The 22,042-nt window shown below is 42.8% G+C and overlaps 1 protein-coding gene across 2 annotated transcripts in view; it reads right to left on the reverse strand.

Moving 5' to 3' along the window:
• ldb3 (LIM domain binding 3) overlaps positions 1 to 22,042 on the reverse strand; it is a 61,568-nt gene that overhangs the window by 7,475 nt on the left and 32,051 nt on the right. Inside the window, exons 5-12 of one of the 2 annotated variants that reach the window (XM_082964472.1) lie at positions 20,652 to 20,846; positions 16,382 to 16,411; positions 14,792 to 14,958; positions 14,635 to 14,671; positions 13,897 to 13,999; positions 8,206 to 8,276; positions 7,367 to 7,483; positions 260 to 292 (exon numbers count right to left, since the gene is read on the reverse strand). In XM_082964472.1, the coding sequence (XP_082820598.1) occupies positions 260 to 292; positions 7,367 to 7,483; positions 8,206 to 8,276; positions 13,897 to 13,999; positions 14,635 to 14,671; positions 14,792 to 14,958; positions 16,382 to 16,411; positions 20,652 to 20,846 (753 nt within the window). Of the gene's footprint in view, positions 1 to 259; positions 293 to 7,366; positions 7,484 to 8,205; positions 8,277 to 13,563; positions 14,000 to 14,634; positions 14,672 to 14,791; positions 14,959 to 16,381; positions 16,412 to 20,651; positions 20,847 to 22,042 lie in introns of those variants that run through there. The other variant, NM_001139663.1, reaches the window with a different exon arrangement.

Below are 22,042 nucleotides of genomic sequence, written 5' to 3' on the forward strand. Positions count from 1 at the left end.
GAGATTCACAGAGCCGCCAACCAATTTCATTTGAGAGGAGAGAGAAACAGGTTTTGATACATTTGTAAGAAAGGGGAAGGTTAAAATGCAGGTTAAATGAACACTGTCAAAGCATGATTATCATCCTTAGAGTTAAAAATAGAGGGAGGGGAATAAGTGTGTGTTATTTCAAAGGTGAAGTTGACAATAAGGGAAGGAAGCACACTATCCAGACGTTCTATGAGCAGTGCCATCTGGATAAGGTTCCCCACAGAAGTACCTGGAGACTGAGGCAGACTGTTGCAGACTGTAGCTATAACGCAACAGAAAAGGGTCTGGGGTCAAAAACGGGTCAAACACAGTTTTTTGGATTAAGGCCATGTACACCTATACCTGCAAGATGCCGTGCTGCCCAAGACGTTTATTACTGATAATGGCATCCGGTTTTTAAATATTGAATTTGCAGATTTTTCCATCTAACTTTTCTCCAGTTTACTCTAAGATGGGGTGTAAATCAAGAATCATCCAATTTCTCACAAATTGTAACATTATCAGATCGCACCTGTTTCATACTAACTGCTAGTTTGACCACATAGTCAGCTGTGTAGCTTTTGAAGAGGGCAGCACCCAATCAGCGTCCCTTTGAGGTATAGGTGAACTTGGTTTCGTAGTAATACCTTTGTGCGAGCACACATTCACAAAGGAAAAATATATGTCCTAGAGAAACAAATAAAACAAGATCCTAACACTGCCAAACCAAATGAAATTGATACACAGCTCTGCTCCTATATACCATATTTGTATTCATCATCACCATCAATCAAGGAAACCATATATGATACTGCACACACACACACATATATGCACAAAACCACTCATATTCTACACTCTGCACACAACCACCACAACTGGCTCCATTGCAAAGGCCAACACACCTTGCAACATTAGTTAACACATCCAATCCACATTAAAGAGAAAACAATGACATCATTATTAGGAATCTTTAAGGTGAGCCAGAGGGCCCACTTCTCACAAACACACTAACATGCAGGCGAGATAAATTCACTTCAAACCAGTGGTGTAAAGTACTTATGTAAAAATGCTTTAAAGTTACATGCCCTGATCTGTTTCACCTGTTCCTGTTATTGTCTCCACCCCCTCCAGGTGTCGCTTATTTTCCCCAGTGTATTTATCCCTGTGTTTCCTGTCTCTCTGTGCCAGTTCATCTTGTATGTTTCCAAGTCAACCAGTGTTTTTCCCATTCTCTAGCCCCCCCGGTTTTGACCCGTGCCTGTTTTCTGGACTTTGTACCCGCCTGCATGACCATTCTGCCTCCTGTGTCTGCATTTGGGTCTCACCTTGTGCCTTGATAAAAATACTACTTAAGTCATTTTTTGGGGTATCTGTACTTTACTATTTTTGACAACTTACTTTTACTTCACTACATTCCTAAAGAAAATAATGTACTTTTTACTCCATACATTTTCCCTGACACCCAAAAGTACTTGTTACATTTCGAATGCTGAGCAGGACAGGAAAATGGTCCTATTCATGCACTTATCAAGAGAACATCCCTGGTCATCCCTACTACCTCTGATCTGGCAGACTCCCTAAACATAAATGCTTAGTTTGTAAATTATGTCTGAGTGTTGGAGTGTGCCCCTGGCTATCCATAAAATAAAAAAATAAAAAGAAAATCGTGCTCTCTGGTTTGCTTAATATAAGGAATTTGAAATTATTTTTACTTTTGATACTTAAGTACATGTTATCAATTACATTTACTTTTGATACTTAAGTATATTTAAGACCAAATACTTTTCGACTTTTACTCAAGTAATATTATACTGGATGACTTTCACTTTTACTTGAGTCATTTTCTATTGACGCATGTACACTTTTACTCAAGTATGACAATTGTTTACTTTTTTCCACCACTGCACATCATAAGTTGATATAACGTTCACAGTTTTAAGCAACTGTGGTCACCACACTGGCTCCAGGAGATCCCTATAAAGTACAACTACTACATTAAAACTAAAGGGTGGATGGATGTGCTTCCTTATTTAAGCCTGCTGTTTATACAAAACAAAAATGACAATGGTTGGCTGAACGACAAACTGAGGGAGTAATATGTACCATACTCCTTGTTATGCAAAACTAACCAATGATTTAATATTATCCCCACTAGATACTTACAAATCTGAAGAGGGTATTTTACGAGCATATACAATTATCTATACAATAGTCCTCCTTTTTGTTAGTCACATTTAAAATGTTCACGTGTGTACCAAATTCTACATCATTTGATCTTTTCAGCCATTGCACTTTTAAGCAGTACATCTATCAACAGCTGATATTGCCTGTTGCCACTAGTTAGCCATTCAGTTGTTGACTAGAATAGTGTATCACAGCCATAAAAAGTCCCTTTTTCAGGACCCTGTCTTTGAAAGATAATTTGTAAAAATCCAAATAACTTCACAGATCTTCATTGTAAAGGGTTTAAATACTGTTTTCCATGCTTGTTCAATGAACCATTTAATGAACATGCACCTGTGGAACAGTCGTTAAGACACTAACAGCTTATAGACGGTAGGCAATTAAGGTCACAGTTATGAAAACTTAGGTCACTAAAGAGGCCTTTCTACTGACTCTGAAAAACACCAAAAGAAAGATGCCCATGGTCCCTGCTCATCTGCATGAACGTGCCTTAGGCATGCTGCAAGGAGGCATGAGGACTGCAGATGTGGCCAGGGCAATAAATTGCAATGTCCGTACTGAGACACCTAAGACAGCGCTACAGGGAGACAGGACGGACAGCTGATCCTCCTCACAGTGGCAGACCACATGTATAAACATCTGCACAGGATCGGTACATCCGAACATCACACCTGCAGGACAGGTACAGGATGGCAACAACAACGGCCCGAGTTACACCAGGAACGCACAATCGCTCCATCAGTGCTCAGACTGTCCGCAATAGGCTGAGAGAGGCTGGACTGAGGGCTAGGAGGCCTGTTGTCTGGTGAAGACCTGCCTCACATCACCGGCAACAACGTCGCCGATGGGCACAAACCCACCGTCGCTGGACCAGACAGGACTGGCAAAAAGTGCTCTTCACTGACGAGTCGCGGTTTTGTCTCACCAGGGGTGATGGTCAGATTCGCATTTATCGTCGAAGGAATGAGCGTTACACCGAGACCTGTACTCTGGAGCGGGATCGATTTGGAGGTGGAGGGTCCGTCATGGTCTGGGGCGGTGTGTCACAGCATCATCGGACTGAGCTTGTTGTCATTGCAGGCAATCTCAACGCTGTGCGTTACAGGGAAGACATTCTCCTCCCTCATGTGGTACCCTTCCTGCAGGCTCATCCTGACAAGACCCTCCAGCATGACAATGCCACCAGCCATACTGCTCGTTCTGTGCGTGATTTCCTGCAAGACAGGAATGTCTTTAACTTCCTGACTGATGTCGACATGCAGAGTGAGCGTGGAAGAGTGTGGGATAGAGCTACCACCATCACTCGATGTGGTGCGATCACTAACCGTGACTACTAGGTGCTCAACCAAGTGAGCTACTGTCATATCACTAATTATGTGGCCTTCACAGGGTGAACAGTCCCCATAAATGCCAACTCCAAGAGTATGCTTCTCCTTACTATAGCATGCAACGGTCCAGACTTGAACGGGCCTGTAGGGATTTTGTGCGTTTGTTAATTTAAGAAACGGGTTGACCTTCAAATTCAAGATAAGAGATGGAATGTTATAAAGACTACTTCAGAGTGATGTTAGCTACATTCAGCATTAAACAGGGATTTTTATATTTGGGTCAAACATATCTCACCATTAATGCTGTGAAGGGAACATTGACATTGTGGAGAAAGAGGTGTAAATTAGTCAAAAACTTGAGTCAGCAATCGCAAATGTTGCCAACCCCCACGAGCTTACACACTGTACTTAAGCAGTCTGCAGTGTACAGTCTGCACATCAAGCCTCATGGACGTTTTCCTTTCCATTCAGCTGTGATGGAGAGAGCTAATTCAAAGAGCATTGGAGAGAAGTTTGTCCCTGTGCAGGCAAGCAAAACAGTTGCACAGACCTAATTGCACTCAATAGCATGTTTCCAATTGGGGGTTGTTGCAGTTCATTTAGCACCACTTTTCAGATATAATTATTTGTATTTTCTAATGAAACATAGCCAATGTCATGGCCTTGCTCTTTTGATCCAGCTAGTGTCCCACTCCCCAGTAAAAGTTGACATGTTTTTTTTTAACTCTCCTGTCCCCTATCCCCTATCCCACATGTACCTAAGCAACTCCGCACACCATGTGTGGTCAGTCTGTCTGTCACTGTGGCAGTCTGTCCAGTTGTGTGTATACCTCAGGTGCTCGGTTCGGAACCCAAGGGCAGGGTGCGCGTTCGTTTGGGCAAAGTGTTGGTTCGAAACAGGGTGGGAGGTGGCCCTTGCTTATAAACCTAGTTTCTTAACGAGAGTCAACAAGAGAGGTCTGAGAGACGGTTTAGGGCTCACTCCACATACACATTGATTACTTTGAATTTCTTAGACAATCTTAAACCCTCTCTGAAATACTACACTGTAATGGAAAAAATAAGGCAACACTTTATTTGGATAGTCCCTAATAGATATTTTATATACAGTCAAAAGTTTGATCACACCTACTCAAATCAAGGGTTTTTCTTTATTTTCTACAGAATAATAGTGTAAAATAACAGTGTAGAATAATAGTGAACACATCAAAACTATGAAATAACACATATGGAATCATGTAGAAAAAAAAAGAAGTGTTAAACAAATCAAAATATATTTTATATATTTTAGATTCTTCAAAGTAGCCACCCTTTGCCTTGATGACAGCTTTGCACGCTCTTGGCATTATCTCAACCAGCTTCACCTGGAATGCTTTTCCAACAGTCTTGAAGGAGTTCCCATATTAGCTGAGCACTTGTTGGCTGCTTTTCCTTCACTCTGTGGTCCAACTCATCCCAAACCATCTCAATTGGGTTGAGGTCGGGGGAATTTGGAGGCCAGGTCATCTGATGCAGCACTCCATCACTCTCATTGGTCAAATAGCCCTTACACAGCCTGGAGGTGTGTTTTGGGTATTTGTCCTGTTGAAAAACAAATGATAGTTCCACTAAGAGCAAACCAGATGGGATGGTGTATTGCTTCAGAATGCTGTGGTAGCCATGCTGGTTAAGTGTGCCTTGAATTCTAAATAAAATCACTGACAGTGTCACCAGCAAAGCACCCCCACACCTCCTCCTCCATGCATCACGGTGGGAACTGCACATGCGGAGATCATCCGTTCACCTACTCTGCATCTCACAAAGACACGGTAGTTGGAACCAAAAATCTCAAATTTGGACTCATCAGAACAAAGGACAGATTTCCACCGTGTTTCTTGGCCCAAGCCAATCTCTTCTTCTTATTGGTGTCCTTTAGTAGTGGTTTCTTTGCAACAATTTGACCATAGTGGCCTGATTCAACCAGTTTCCTATGAACAGTTGATGTTGAGATGTGCCTGTTACTTGAACTCTGTGAAGCATTTATTTGGGCTGCAATCTGAGGTGCAGTTGAAGTCGGAAGTTAACATACACCTTAGCAAAATACATTTAAACTCAGTTTACTGACATTTAATCCTAGTAAAAATTCCCTGTCTTAAGTCAGTTACCACTTTATTTTAAGAATGTGAAATGTCAGAATAATAGTAGAAAGAATTATTTATTTCATCACATTCTCAGTGGGTCAGAAGTTTACATACACTCATTTAGTATTTGGTAGAATTGCCTTTAAATTGCTTAACTTGGGACAAACGTTTTGGGTAACCTTCCACAAGCTTCCCACAATAAGTTGGGTGACTTTTGGCCCATTCCTCCTGACAGAGCTGGTGTAACTGAGTCAGGTTTGTAGGCATCCTTGCTCACACACGCTTTTTCAGTTCTGCCTACAAATTGTCTATAGGATGGAGGTCAGGGCTTTGTGATGGCCACTCCAATACCTTGACTTTGTTGTCCTTAAGCCATTTTGCCACAACTTTGGAAGTATGCTTGGGGTCATTATCCATTTGGAAGACCCATTTGCGACCAAGCTTTAACTTCCTGACTGATGTCTTGAGATGTTGCTTCAATATATCCACATAATTTTTTTTCCTCATGATGCCATCTATTTTGTGCTTCACGGTTAGGCTGGTGTGCTTTGGCTTGCAAGCCTCCCCCTTTTTCTTCCAAACATAACGATGGTCATTATGACCAAAAACAATTCTATTTTTGTTTCATCAGACCAGAGGACATTTCTCCAAAAAGTACGATCTTTGTCCCCATGAGCAGTTGCAAATCGTAGTCTGTCTTTTTTTATGGGGGCTTTGTAGCAGTGGCTTCTTCCTTGCTGAGCGGCCTTTCAGGTTATGTCGATATAGGACTCGTTTTACTGTGGATATAGATACTTTTGTACCCGTTTCCTCCAGCATCTTCACAAGGTCCTTTGCTGTTGTTCTGGGAATGATTTGCACTTCTCGCACCAAAGTATGTTCATCTCTAGGAGACAGAACGCGTCTCCTTCCTGAGCGGTATGACAGCTGCGTGGTCCCATGGTGTTTCTACTTGCATACTATTGTTTGTACAGATGAACGTGGTACTTTCAGGCGTTTGGAAATTGCAATTAACTGTCAACATTCTATTTGTCCAATGTCAATATGTATGGCCTTTCTTGGTCCCCTAGATGGGACACAAAAAGTTTTTAAAAACATTAGATTTTTTTAATCCTACTGACAAACTACCATTCATCTGCTGTGATGGCCAAAACATGGTTATCTGTGAGGGTCCAACAAATGTGTATAAACACAGCTCTGAATGGTCCAAAAATCAAATCCAGAAGTCCAAGAAAGTAATCTGGGACACCCCCTATTGATGGTTCAAGGGAGTGATCTTGGGTATTTCACCAAGATGCAATATCTGTCCCATGTAATTATGTCCAAAATAAGTTATATGCTAACGCTAGCAAGCTGTTGCATATAGACTGATTAGCAGTTGATAGTTTATCTATTGGGGACTATCCAAATAAGTGTGACCAAAATAAATCTTCACTTTCATTCTTGTAACACTTTTTTACACCCTGTATACTCTTACATCCACTATTTCAGCATAAGAAAATAAAACTCTCCGAAGTCCAACTCAATCCATATTCCTCACAAACCTCGTCTGCCACCCATAAAATAGCAACTACGTACTAGCTTCTGCACCACCTATCTCAACCAAATCCACACAGCCCGCCAGACACGTTGGTCTATTCGATACTGGGAGGGTGCTATCTATCCCCTGACTGACATAAAAAGGTAGAAACTGTGACAGGGGGAGTGATTGAGTGACTGTACCTACACGGTGTAGTCAGAGCAGACGAGATACGGGAGGATGCATGCATCAGGTGGTAGTTTCCCCCAGAGGGTACTGCAGGGAAAGGAGCAGGAGAGGTGGGTCGTGCTTTGGGGGATCTAGGAAAGGGAATTATGGGAATTCTTTGTGTGACATAATGACTGTAATCACTTTGTGAATTCTCTCTAGATTTGACAGTACCGTCTACTTGCTATAAGGGGGGGGGGGGTGTATGGCAGTGATGACCAACCACAGCAGCAACAGCTTGCACAGGCCCAGGGCATATCTGTTGTGTTGAGGCTGGTCAAATAAAAGGATTAAGATGGATGGATGGTTATGATGAGGGCGTTACGGGTTAAAGGATGATGGGTTTTGCAGACTCGCTCTGTATGACTACAGTACTCCACTGCCTTGAGGCTCTCTGTTCTCACACCGCTCACAGACATGGGAGGTCAGGTCTTCCCAGTGTCTCTCTCCTCACAGGTTCCACACAGTCCAGGTGATCACAACATCAGACTGTTTGACTTACCTTGGACACTGAATATGGACACTCTCCCTTGTGAATGTACTAAACCCAAAGCCCTGGCCACTTACACACATACTGCTCATGAAACCTTTTACCGGTGTAACTGGAACATGAAAACAAAAACACACATTTTAATCTATGTTCAATCAATCACGAAACAGATGACAAAGGGGAAAACATCAGAACAAAAACAGTCCCCCTCAACGAAGGTACACACAAATATAGCTACACACCAAATAAAAAGGAAGAGCACCCAGTTGGCGGAGGACAACAAAACCACAACAGGCAAAAAATGTTCAACCCACACAGAATTACCTCTCAGGGGTGGGTTCAGGGGCTACGGGGGCGGGCTCTGGAGACTGGTAAGCAGCAGTAGGCGAAGCCGCCTGATTGGGCGAAGCAGCGCTAGCAAGGAGAGCGACATGTGTGGGGCTGGTGGAAACTGGAGCATGCTCAACAGGGCTACTGCATAAGAGGTTAAATTGCATTGAGAGAAAACCATCAGCAGTCTGGGGCCCGAAATCCATATGTAGGGCTGTGTGTATATGAACTAGAGGGTTAATGTCAGCACAAATAGACCTGTAAGGTTATATGGCCTCAATCACATGCAAAACCAAAAGCCTTGGAAATGCTCAGCCCAAAGCAAGGATGTCCATCAAGGAACAAATGGAGAAAGAGTAGAAAAACAAATCAATGACAATTATTCACAAGTCTTATCTTTCAATATCAGGATTTCGTGTCAGAGGTGAGGAAAAAACCCTCTGCAGAAAAAAAAACTCACAATCTGCTCATAATAAGATAAAAACGGACATTTGAACGATCGATTTTGGGTGAGTCACTGGAGAAAGCACAGAGACTGGCAGGGGTGAGTGGGGTGAAATCTGGTTGTATTTCACTCTTAATGGAAAGCTGCCTAGCTACTACTGCAGGAATCGATTGAGCATAATGGGGAATGACTAAATAACTGCGTCAAGACGAGCGCTTCGTCAACCATGTCCAGGGCCAGAGGGCACCACCTCACTATATGCTTGATATACGCAGTCCTTACGCAATTAACACAGTGCATTACACATTGATTTGGACCTGTATAGTGTATCATACTAATATAAATCAGAGACAATCTAAGGTGCTGGGAGAGTTTCAGCCATAAACTCTGCAGGGGGAAAAGGATTAAACAGAGTATATACCAACAATAGCAAAAAGGAGAGAAAAATGAACACACTCAGTGAGCATGGCACAATCAATGAGTGTACGCTACAGAACATCTGCGAATTTACTTTTAAACATGAGTGAAAACGAACAGTGGAGTTCCCCCAGATCTTGACATTTAAAACACAGCTGACTTTGACACGAGGCCAAAACATTGAGTGAATGACTGCGGGAGAAGGTGGGGTTGAGGACTGGGGAGAACGGAATGAATGCAATGCCCAGGGGGAGCTGCCCGGGCTGGTGCAGGCTGGGGGACAGAGAGGGTGGCAGGCATCTAGCAGCAACAGGCCTGGTGGTGGTAGACCGATGGCTGACCCCTACTCACTTCCAGCACCCTGACCTCCTCTCCTGGACATCAATCTGACCAGGAAACAGTGGTCTCAGGCGGTCATTTAACCCTTCATCACTTTCTGTGGTGAACTTTGGAGGTTAGCAAGTGCTCCTAGGCTGTGGTGATAGTGGGTCTGTCTATGGTGTGTCTCACAGCTAGATGTGTGGAGCGAGGAGTGGAGTGTTGGTGTGTCGGCAAGGGAGGATCAGCACAGATAGACAGGTGGTAGATGCTCTCAGTTTGAGTGACAGTTAACAGAGGAAGTGCCTTTGAGGCTGGGTACAAGGCCGGACAGGCCACAGTCACACAGATACAAAAGCCACTATCTCCAGTTGCTTCTGAATCCAACCAATGAAACCTATTACTAGGATAAAGTATTATGATCTAGAACACCTGATTTGAATTATTAGCTGGTTGATAAGCTGAATCAGGTTTGTTACAACAGGGGTTGGATTGAAAACCTACAGGAGGGGAGCTCTCCCGGAACTGGGTTGAAGAGCCCTGCTCTAGAGAGACCTCAGCTAAAAGTTATTTTTAGCTGATGGGAGTGTAGGAAACCCCTCTCAATTGTGTTTCAACTGGCCATCCTTGGCAATAAGTACATTAACTCATCTGGCATAGGTACAGACATCTAACTTCAATACTACTGGATCTCTATTTGAACTCAGACAGCCATGTACACAGACACACAGACAGACAGACTTGCCTCACAACAAGGGGTTTACATAAATGGGCATTCTGTGCAGGTCATTAGGTACACACAGAGGACACTGGCCTTCAAAATACATGTACCCTCTTCATGCAGGATTAATAGATTGCATTGGCTGAATTGCTGGGATGTATTTCCAGATGTTTCCGAGGGAATGACTGTTTCAAGTTAGGGGCAGATTAAGGATAGTGTGCTTTGAAGGCTGAAGTCAAAATGTGGTGCCTCAAATTAACAACACAAGGGGAACTAGATAGAAGTAGAAAGAGGCCACACCTGACAGAGATGTTCAAAATAGAAGATTGCATACATGTGCCACTCTTTCATCTGCCAATGATCTATAAACAGTTTGGAATTTGAAATACTTGATCTGTAAACTAAATGACGCCATTTAATTTCTCACTTTATCTCACTATGGAAGGGAAAAACTTAAGGATACCAACTTGAGGATAGTTTTAAAGAGTAACAAATGTATAGCGCCCCCCACTGGTAACATCTGCTTGGCACAACTGTCAACATAGGGAAATTGTGATCTCTCCCACTAAAGCAGCTGGGTTAGTAAGGCAGCTCCATGGGCAGGCAACCTGACACCTCGCCTACCATTTCACTCTACTCCTCATTCTCTGGGAGAGAGAGACCACTCCGCGGTAGGTAGGCAAACACTGGCGTGTGTTTGCATAATACTGGTGAGGTGGGCAGGCAAGTGCAAGGGCAGTCTTTAGCAAGGGGGAGAGAGAGAGACCGGTGCATGCTCTTACAGGCAATTAGGAGGATAAGAATAGAGATTACAGATAGTCAAGGCAGGGGCAATGTGTCTAGTACTAGGTGGTTTAGAGACAACAAACAGGTATTTTACCATGTCCAGCTGCCTCCTGTACATCAAAGCAGTAGTGAACTTTAACCATGGAGGTTAGGGTTCGTGGGAGGGTTTTGAGGGAGGGGGATGGATGGGTTACTGGAGAGTTGTCATAGATGAGGAAGACACTGACAGACAGGTGATACAGGCAAGACTAAGATAAAGAAACACAATGATTCAGACAGACAACATGAAGACAGACAAACACACAGCTGTCCACAGGTACCCCTCACCTTCTGTGCCCTTTACCGGATTCTCAAACAGGACGTACAGTAGGTCTACATTAACTCTACCTTCTTGATTGCCAAAACTGTCATTAGTCCCATGAATTAAACCTACAACATATCTTCTTATCGCCGACTGTCACATTATTTTTGAAAATTATCATTAAGAAAATGGGAAGTCACATGAGTCCTAGGTCCCTAAAATGAGCCCTAGGTCCCTAAAATGATCCCTAGGTCCCGAGAAGTCACAAACTGCAAAAACACAAATCCTGCCAGGAACTGAGCACACACACACACCAAATTACTTTCCACTCATTTGGAGTTGAGGGTGGGATGAGATAGCTATGGAGTGATGTGCCGAAATTTGATGCGAAGCAATGACACCGGTCCTGATGTTTTGGAATGTCTGGTGTGTCAGTTCTAGAATCTGTGATGAAAAAAAATGAGGGAGTGAGGGATAGGAGGAGCAGAATACTGAATGGAACTGAAGAGGAGAATGAGATCTTGTAGGTGGGGCGGAGACTGAGGCTTGAGTATGATAAGAGGAAGAGGAGGCGTGATGAAGGGCGAGAGGGGGTCAGCCACCCAGAGGCACTCCAGTGCAAACACACTGTCTACCCAGCATGCATTGCATGCAGGTGGAAATATCTCTCAGAGGAGGTGAAGAAGAAGGGGGAGGGGGAATGATGCCAAGGAGCATGTCCAGGCAGGGAAGAGGCAGTTAGCAAAGATTTCCAACAGTTACAAACGGCCAGTAATAATCCACTCATCAGCCCACAGCAGAGCTAAGTAACACCAGTTCCCCTATGTTACAACCAGACAAGCAGAGTTACCTTTCAAAGGGCTTTCAACACCTTCAAACAACGCCTCGCCGACTCTCACTCCTCACATATTTGACTTCCTGTTCGCCTTTCTTATGCAGGAGGACGGGACGACACCCAACAGGGTGTTGTCTGACGGCTGTGCTTGAATCCTGATATGATAGTCCCCAACTTCTGCCACATCTGACCTCCTTATAGTAGCAGCTACAGAGACTCTTGCCTCACGGACAGACCATTGATATAATACTGCTTCTACGTAATAACAGACGATCAACAATTGCTAACAATTGACGGCATGATTATACTAGAGCTAATGATGGCTGAGTTCAGTACAATAATTATACAGAAATGGCCCTGTGGAACAGACTGAATGGCATGTGTGGAGAAGAACAAAGCCCTGTTTTCCAAAGGTGTACCAATGAAGCGCGTCAGTTCATCCTTCTGCGAGACATATGATAATTAGCTTGGTTTATTTCTACAGTGTTTCTAAAAAACTTTTCGGGATAATGTTGAACAAATCGCTTTGAGATTGGATTTGTAATAGATATCTTACAAAACACTTGACGTGAGGCAATATACAGTAGGTTGGTATTATGTATGGAAAGGTTATTCCAAAGCCACCTGCTTTATATCAAAATCTCTCCGTTTCTTTCTAGGTCAAGTTGTTTATATAACAGCTCAAATGCCAAAGTAATTGAAACACAAATGAGAGGACAGAGGAGCACAAGGCCTTTATAAGGAGGTTCTGTGAAGAAAAAAATCCTTGACCAACTTGCTTAAATAGTGAATACCCCTTGGTAGCTGAAAAGAAAACAGCTATTCAAACCTTTCCAATTACCAATGATGAAATTGAAAGATACCGTCAAAGAAAATGGATGAACTTCTCTCATTGAAGTCGAAAGCAAACTCATGGTCAATATGGAATCCAATCATTTTCCTTCTGATTGAAGTCATACTCGTAATCACGTGGCCATCTGGCCATGAGCCAGATTGGAACCTATCCTTTCATATTTTTAAAGATCAGTGTAATGCACAATGCAGGCAGCACTCCTAATTATCCTTAAATTTACTTTATGCCATTCATGCTCTCTGGGAAATTCTCAAATTCCTCACTTTCTCATAGGCTGCAAGGGTTTGCTGTTCTCCACACATTCCAATGAGTCAGAGTCCGGGGATAAGGAAACAAACAAGCCATGTTTCATTTGTGAGTGATTCATCTTGAGATTCAATACGACGTTTGCTGATATCGGGGAAGTGTTTATCCATAACTGGACCCTTGAGATCTCGTTTAAGTTCTATTTAATGGTTCCTTGGTGAAGTGGTTCCTGTGAACGTTTTTTTTTAAAACAACTGAAGTTTGGGACTCATATGTATAATTGTTTGTCTTCTCTAAGAGGGTGTTGGGTTGCTATGCTATTTCCTCCATAGCTTCCATTTAAAGCCTGTAAACTGCTACATCAAAACATAATCTCTTCTCTTTTCAGAGTAACAATCTGATATGAAAGCAACTAAAGGAACATTTTTAATTTAGTGGTATTGTTTTAATTCATACTTATCACAATGTCAAACTCAAATAGTGATAATTTACGGTTGAAATACAATACAACTTTCTTATACAGCTGCAATTACTTTAGAAAGATAGCATCAACTTAAATAGCCAAAATAAGGGGGGAATATGACATTGGGCTAAAATCTTCATTACAACATGTGATCAACAAGTATTGAACAACCCTCTTTCCACTAACTCACATTCCAGTATCTTTAGCCTGACCTTCTTCTCACTCACAGTCCAACTGTTTTACCTGCTCGGCACTTCTCTGGTTGCTACAGTTACGTTCGGTCTGACACATATTTTAAACCAGGGCTTTTTCTGGCAGGTTAAGGATCTGAGCAGACAGGCCATTGTGCCAATTTTTCAATTTGGCAAAACGTGGACCTTTAAATTCTGTGTCAAACTTTTCCCTGTGGCATGAGGAAAGAGAGAAAGGAAAATGGGGGGGAAGAGAGAGAAAGGAAGAAAAGGGGGTGGGGAGGGTGAGAGACAGGTTAGGGACTGTGGCCTCCACTCCCCTGCCTGAGTCCTGTGAGGGTCAGAGTGCACTGGGGGCTCCCAAATCCTCAACAAACACAACACAACCCCACTGGGTGGATCTATGATGTCCTGCACCATACTGTATCAGGGAATAAGCCCAGGCTTGAGAAATCCCTCATGAGGAAACAAAAAGTGATATTTCTGCTCTGTGTGTGTGGCAGCAACACGTTCCGTGGCATTTCAGCTGTAGGAGTCTAACAACTGCTGGGAAGTGGGAAAAACATGTGAGCTCATAATGAGGGCTATCTGTAATCCATGTGAGGGGCACCGCAGCGTCGATACACCTCATACTATTCTCACGGTTGGCTCAGCAAGACATGACTCACACTAACCTTCAAGTTCACCACAGAGAGTGGTGTGGAGCTGGGCCCTGTGGTAAGGCTGAGTGACTCAGCGACCCTTGACCACTAGCTAACAGCAGAAACTCTGCTCTGGCCTCATCTGGGGGCAATGGCCAAATACAGCCTATTTGCTAGGCCTCCAGTCGCTGCTGCTAGCTGCCTACCTTGATTTCCTCAGATGTTCCACGTCTGGGTCTTGCACTAAAGGGAGAGGGGGAAAGAGAGAGAAGAACCATCAGTAACTGAGTGTGTGGCAGGGTAAGAGGGGTAGACTAGACTAAATTAAACAAGAATAGAAATTAGAAAAGCAGCACTACTTACTGAACTCCGTTCCCGTGATGTGGGCGAGGAGGCGGAAGGACTTGGACTGCACCTGGGAGGAGCTGCGGGCCCAGTCATTCAACTCCATGTCCCTGTCTGCAGTCTTGATCACAGCCTGATAAACTGGGGAGGCACTGTCTACCTGAGCGTCTTTTACTGGGAGCGAACTGGAACCACAGAGAGAGAGCTGGCTCGTCACACTGGCACTAATTCATGCCCACCATAGCCTGACAGCAATCAGGGCGAATAGGAAATGTGGGGTGTTATTCGAATTCTGATCACAGTGTTAAAAACTGCAGTCTGGTGGTGAGTTTTTATTATTGGGGTACGTCTGAGTGTATACATATAAAGTACCATAACTAACCTTTGTAGCCTACTTAGACGACTAAGGAGCATTTAGGAGAATTGGGAGAGAATCTATTTCAAAGGCTCCCTCTTCACTTTTATTTTGAGATGTAAAAAACAGGCTCGTTCTTGCATAAGGGGAGCTGCGAGAGAGGAGCTAAAAACTGGACATTAAAAAGCAGCATCCGCCAGCATCTGCTCACACAAACCAGTGATAAAAAGCTGTCTAATAGTTACCTATTTGCAGAAGCTTGCACACGAAGCACTATGGCTACATTACGAACCCTGTGGCATCTTTTCTCAATAGCATATTTCATAAATATAATTTCATACAATAAAAACACACATACTGTACCTCTAGCAGGAGGAAAGAGCTCAGAACATTCAGTTTAGTGTCATCATTAAACTAGTATAGTTCCTGGTATATGGCATAGCTAGTGCTGGTCAGTTGCACATTACTGATTGGGAGGTTCAGAGTATTGAGGCCAGCACTTAATGTGTTCGTCCTCCGTTCATTTCCTTTTTATATCCATATAAATCATGCAGTTCTTTTGCAATACAAGAGATTACTGACCTGTGATAATGTCGCAGCTGACAATAAAACCTATTTTACAGAGAGCCTTGAACCATAAATAATCCCTGTGTAGCCAGCAGGGCAGTGGACTCCGTCTAAGAAACGGTTTGCTATACCAAGACAAAAATAATAATAAAAAAAAAACGCCAAAAGAACAAAATTATGATTCTGTGCTTGACCTGTTGAGCAATATCAGTTTGCAACACACTCTGCTTTTCTAAAAAGAAAAATGTTGTTTGCCATGAAAACGTCTAATCCATGGCAGTTTCCCATGCATTTCAATCACAATACAATTTTCAGCACAATTTTCCAAAGGAATGAAAAATTGTTTGTTAGTAATCAGTCATTGATAAAGACCCACAATCCCTGAATATCAAAACACCATACTTATAGTGATGTCCTCAACAAACAGCTGCTCTGCAATCGACTCCCGTCAAACTATGACGTCGTCATTGCATTACGGTGCAGAGGCAACATCCGGCAATTCTAGACATCATTCCATCAACCCACAAATTACGCCAATTGGTGGCGTGTAGAAAATTGCGATCGGTAACAAAATCTCCATTCAGAGTGAGGATGTAGTGGGTTAGCAGTGAGGGGAACGGACGTAAGGAGGGAGGAGACAGCACACAGGCTGTGCTTCGTAGGTTGTCACAGAGTGGTCTACTTACGCCAAGGGGGAGCCGGCTGGGACTTCCTCTCTGTTCGGCAGGGAAGGGGTGGGGCAGGGCGAGGTGGGGCAGTGGATGGATGGAGAGGGGTGGGGGAGAAGCAGCATGGCATGGTGGGTGGGATGGACAGTGCGGTGATTGGGTTTGTTGAGGAGGAACCGAGGAAGTGAAAGAGGGAGGATTAGATATGGGCCCCATAGCGGAAAGCATAGAGTGAGACCCTCAGCTTTCGTTAAGAGAAAGAGAAATTTCCCTTTTCTCCACATATGAACAAAACAATTTGTCTGGTTATCAATTTCTAAAAAAAAGTTATCCGTTTACATGAAGCATCCAGGTTGAGGCTTGCTACCAGCAAGAACATTGAGCACTCTGTGTCGGTAAGTCATGATATTATTGTTTTCTTTTACATTGCATGATTTTAGGCTGGGTTTCTGTACAGCACTTTGAGATGTCAGCTGATGTAAGAAGGCCTATATAAATACATTTGATTTGATGATACTAGGGAGGAGGCCCTGGGCCAGTGGGAGGTCATGGGTGAGGGCTCTCTCTCTTTCTAGCACTCACTACTGCTATCTATCTCTCTCCAGGTGCTAGAGACAGAATGGTCCCGGGACCTCCAGAGCCTTCTGACCAACTACCTGCGATCTCTCCAGAGCACAGACAAGTAAGCTACAACCGTAATAGTATACTTGATTCCTAATGTAAACCTGCTTCACTATGGCAGTCTGCCTGTGTGACAACATATTGTAGCATATTATCCAGGGCCACTAGCTGGATTGGATTTACTGTACTCACGCCAAAACTCATGCTCTCTCCTCCCTGTAAAAATCTTCCAGACATTTATTAAAGCTAACATGTGTCCATCCTCAGGTGAGTCTGCTGGGCCATGGAACACATAAAAACCTGCCATCCTGTTGTCAGCTATATGCTGACAGTTCCCTGAGGAAGGAGACAACTACCAAGGCTTTCAAAGGCCATATTTTGGGGATGACTAAATGCAGTAACGTTTTTTATAAACTAATTTAAATTGTATTGTTAGATTACAAAACAATAACTTTCATAGAATGTTTTTTATGTAGTTCTACACACTAACTTTTACTAACTTCTGTGGTAACTTAAACACAAAGACAACACTTGGAGCTTGTGATTCAAAAAGTCTAAATTAAATGTATGTCCAGAGTGAATGAATGTTTATTAATGTATATCAGATACATCACACAGGTGTGTCAACTAAAATATATATCCCAGACAAGATTGAAGAATTGGACAAGTAGAAAAAGTGAAAATAAGTCAGTCAATGATTCTGTCCGGAACAGTTTGTATGAATTTGAGTGGTTATATACAGTGCCAGTCAAAAGTTTGGGCACACCTACTCATGCAAGGGTTTTTCTTTATTTTTACTATTTAGAATAATAGTGAAGACATCAAAACTATGAAATAACACATATGGAATCATGTAGTAACCAAAAGAATTGTTAAACAAATCAAAATATATTTTATATTTGAGATTCTTCAAAGTAGCCACCCTTTGCCTTGATGACAGCTTTGCACACTCTTGGCATTATCTCAATTATTTCACCTGGAATGCATTAACAGGTTTACCTTGTTAAAAGTTAATTTGTGGAATTTCATTCCTTCTTAATGTGTTTGAGCCAATCAGTTGTGTTGTGACAAGGTAGGGGTGGTTTACAGAAGACAGCCCTATTTGGTAAAAGACCAAGTCCATATTATGGGAAGAACAGCTCAAATAAGGAAAGAGAAATGACACTCCATCATTACTTTAAGACCAGAAGGTCAATCAATGCGGTCGCAGTCGCAAAAACCATCAAGCGCTATGATGAAACTGGCTCTCATGAGGACCGACCCAGAGTTACCTCTGCTGTGTTTTTGTGAGACGCAGAGTAAGTGAACGGATGATCTCCGCATGTGTGGTGCCATCCCATCTGGTTTTCACTTAGTGGGACTATCATTTGTTTTTCAACAGGACAATGACCCAACACACCTCCAGGTTGAGTAAGGAATATTAGACCAAGAAAGAGAGTGATGGAGTGCCGCATCAGATGACCTGGCCTCCACAATCACCCGACCTCAACCCATTTGAGATGGTTTGGGATGAGTTGGACTGCAGAGTGAAGGAAAAGCAGCCAACAAGGGATCCGCATATGTGGGAACTCCTTCAAGACTGTTGGAAAAGCATTCCTCATGAAGCTGGTTGAGAGAATGCCAAGAGTGTGCAAAGCTGTTATCAAGGCAAAGGGTGGCTACTTTGAAGAATCTAAAATATATTTTGATTTGTTTAACACTTTTTTGGTTACTACATGATTCCATGTGTTATTTCATTATTTTGATCTATTCACTATTATTCTACAATGTAGAAAATTGGTAGAATAAGTAAAAACCCTTGAATGAATAGGTGTGTCTAAACTTTTGACTGTACTGTATTTATTTTTTCAATAAACAAATATATACAGTTGAAGTCGGCAGTTTACATACACCTTAGAAAAATACATTTAAACTCAGTTTTTCACAATTCCTGACATTTAATCCAAGTACAAATTCCCTGTCTTAGGTCAGTTAGGATCACCACTTTATTTTAAGAATGTGAAATGTCAGAATAATAGTAGAGAAAATGATTTTTTTCGGCTTTTATTTCTTTCATCACATTCCCAGTGGGTCAGAAGTTTAGATATACTCAATTAGTATTTGATAGCATTGCCTTTAAATTGTTTAACTTGGGTCAAACGTTTCAGGTAGCCTTCCACAAGCTTCCCAAAATAAGTTGGGTGAATTTTGGCCCATTCCTCCTGACAGAGCTGGTGTAACTGAGTCAGGTTTGTAGGCCTCCTTGCTCGCACACGCTTTTTCAATTCTGGGATTGAGGTCAGGGCTTTGTGATGGCCACTCCAATACCTTGACTTGGTTGTCCTTAAGTCATTTTGCCACAACTTTGGAAGTATGCTTGGGGTCATTGTCCATTTGGAAGACCCAAATGGACAATGCAGCGGCGTCTTCCTTGCTGAGTGGCCTTTCAGGTTATGTCGATATAGGACTCGTTTTACTGTGGATATAGATACTTTTGTACCCGTTTCCTCCAGCATCTTCACAAGGTCCTTTGCTGTTGTTCTGAGATTGATTTGCACTTTTCGCACCAAAGTACGTTCATCTCTAGGAGACAGAACACGTCTCCTTCCTGAGTGGTATGACAGCTGCGTGGTCTCATGGTGTTTATACTTGCGTACACTTGTTTGTACAGACGAACATGGTACCTTCAGGTGTTTGGAAATTGCTCCTATGGATGAACCAGACTTGTGGAGGTCTACAATTTTGTTTCTGAGGTCTTGGCTGATTTCTTTTGATTTTCCCATGATGTCAAGCAAAGAGGCACTGAGTTTGAAGGTAGGCCTTGAAATATATCCACAGGTACATCTCCAATTGACTCAAATTATGTCAATCAGAAGCTTCTAAAGCCATGGAATTTTCCAAGCTGTTTAAAGGCACAGTCAACACAGTGTATGTAAACTTCTGACCCACTGGAATTGTAATACAGTGAATTATAAGTGAAATAATCTGTCTGTAAACAATTGTTGGAAAAATTACTTGTGTCATGCACAAAATAGATGTCCTAACCGACTTGCCAAAACTATAGTTTGTTAACAAGAAATGCGTGGAGTGGTTAAAAAATGAGTTTTAATGACTCCAACCTAAGTGTATGTAAACTTCCGACTTCAACTGTAGCTTACATGTCAAGAATCTAAGCCAACCCAGTCTGCTTTGCCTCATATTTACGCACACGTCGGTTTTGTTGCTAAACAACCAAACCGTCTATGCCTTTGTAAAAAAAATTACAAATCTACATCTGTGCCTTAGAGCACCAAACCAAACCCCTCCAGGCAATACAAATAGTAACACACCACAAACACCACCCTTACACAAACAGATCTCACTGCTACCTACTGAAACAGTCTGAGTTGTATGTTCCTTCTTGACACATACAAAATACACTTAGGATATACAGTCCAGTAGAAATATTTTAAAAAGAAGGGTAACAATCCTAGATCATCAGGGCCTGAAAAGACATCCTGATGAAGTAAGTCTGCGGCTTTAGCTTCTCCAGCACAGCGCGGATACACTACACTGTAGTACTAGACTAGTTCAGCACAGCCAGCCAAGGAGAGGAAAGGAGGGGTACTACTTAGGTCATGCAGGTTGGGGGAAAGGTAGAAAGAGAAGGAAAGTGAGGGAAGGAGTGCAGAGGAAGGGAGGGTCTTACCCGGCCTCGTGGCCCTTGGACTGTCCGGCGATGGCGTCCATGATGGCGTCCTGGGAGTACATGCTAATGGGGGTGTTGTACTGGGCATGGATTATGGTGGCCTTGCCCCCAGGACCCTTCACCTCGATGGGCTTGTGGGTGGACAGGGCAGTGTCCTTCAGCGCAATGGCGTTGAAGTTGGGCACATACTCGTTGCTGTCGTGGAGCGGTAGAGGGTTGGAGGAAGTTGGCAGGATAGTGATGATTAGGGTGAAGAGGAAAAGAAGTAAAGAGAGAGAAAGAGGGAAAAGTGAAGGAAAGTGAGGAAGAGGGTGGCAGTGGAAGGAGAAATGGTGTGAGATGTTAAGTGAAACAGTGTAATAGCCTGTTAGCAGATCAGTTTGTGCTCTAGCCAACTCCTTTGTCGTGTATAATGCCATGCGGAACATCAACATGTACCGCACACAACACTGGGTGGCACACAACAAAGGAGTTGGTTAATGCACAAAAGGGGACAATTAAGACTGGAGAAATTCACGCATTTTCTATGCACTTCTCAGTATTTGGTATACAGCCTTACCTTATTCACCTACGTACCGTGCTCTGCAGGTGTGGCTACCTTGGGCGCTCTGAATTAATTTAATTCAACCTCTGAACCCCCCCCGAAAAGTCAGAATACATGTAGAGAGAAAAGTGCATAAAAAAGGGAATTAAGTTCAATTTACTCGTGCTTAACTCGGGTCAGAATTCCCCCCATAGAGATCTGCTACTACAACAGCGTGGGGTTTTGAAGAGAAAGGTGGATAAAGAGCCATCGAGGCGCTGTATGTTACACAGCAAACATGCTCTGTATATCCCCCAGTAGAGCAGGCACAGCACAGCTCACATATCTGCCCCCCCCCCCCCACACACACTCAGGTTTCCCTCCAGATACAGGTCAGCCCTCCCAGGTATGTGGGAGCCCACAGGCTCAGATGATGTTCTACAACTGGCCTACAAGTAAACTGATCAAGATAAAGAGCAAATGGATGTGTTAATATAAACATGCACTGTCATCTAAGTTACAAAAATATAAAGGCTAACTTATTGAACCATTGCATCATCATTCAAATCCCACAACAACAAAAAAAACAGTTGATCAATGCCACAGTTTCAAAATGCCACAGTTTCAAAATGATCTGCAAATTACCGTTTTTTTTTTTACATCATATTAGCCATCTATCCAATAAAAGTAAATTACACAAGCAAATACTTCACACGTCCACACGTCCACACTCTCCACCTAAATGCCATACTGTATGTACATGGCTGATGGCTCATGGGAGAATTTAGCATAATGTCAGAAAATGACCTTTATTCTCTCATACAAAATATCCCAAAACCACTATTAATGAACAGGGATCTCATCTGCG

This window comes from Salmo salar, chromosome 18 (genome assembly GCF_965601325.2).
Source record: "Salmo salar chromosome 18, fSalSal1, whole genome shotgun sequence".
Taxonomy (NCBI): domain Eukaryota; kingdom Metazoa; phylum Chordata; class Actinopteri; order Salmoniformes; family Salmonidae; genus Salmo; species Salmo salar.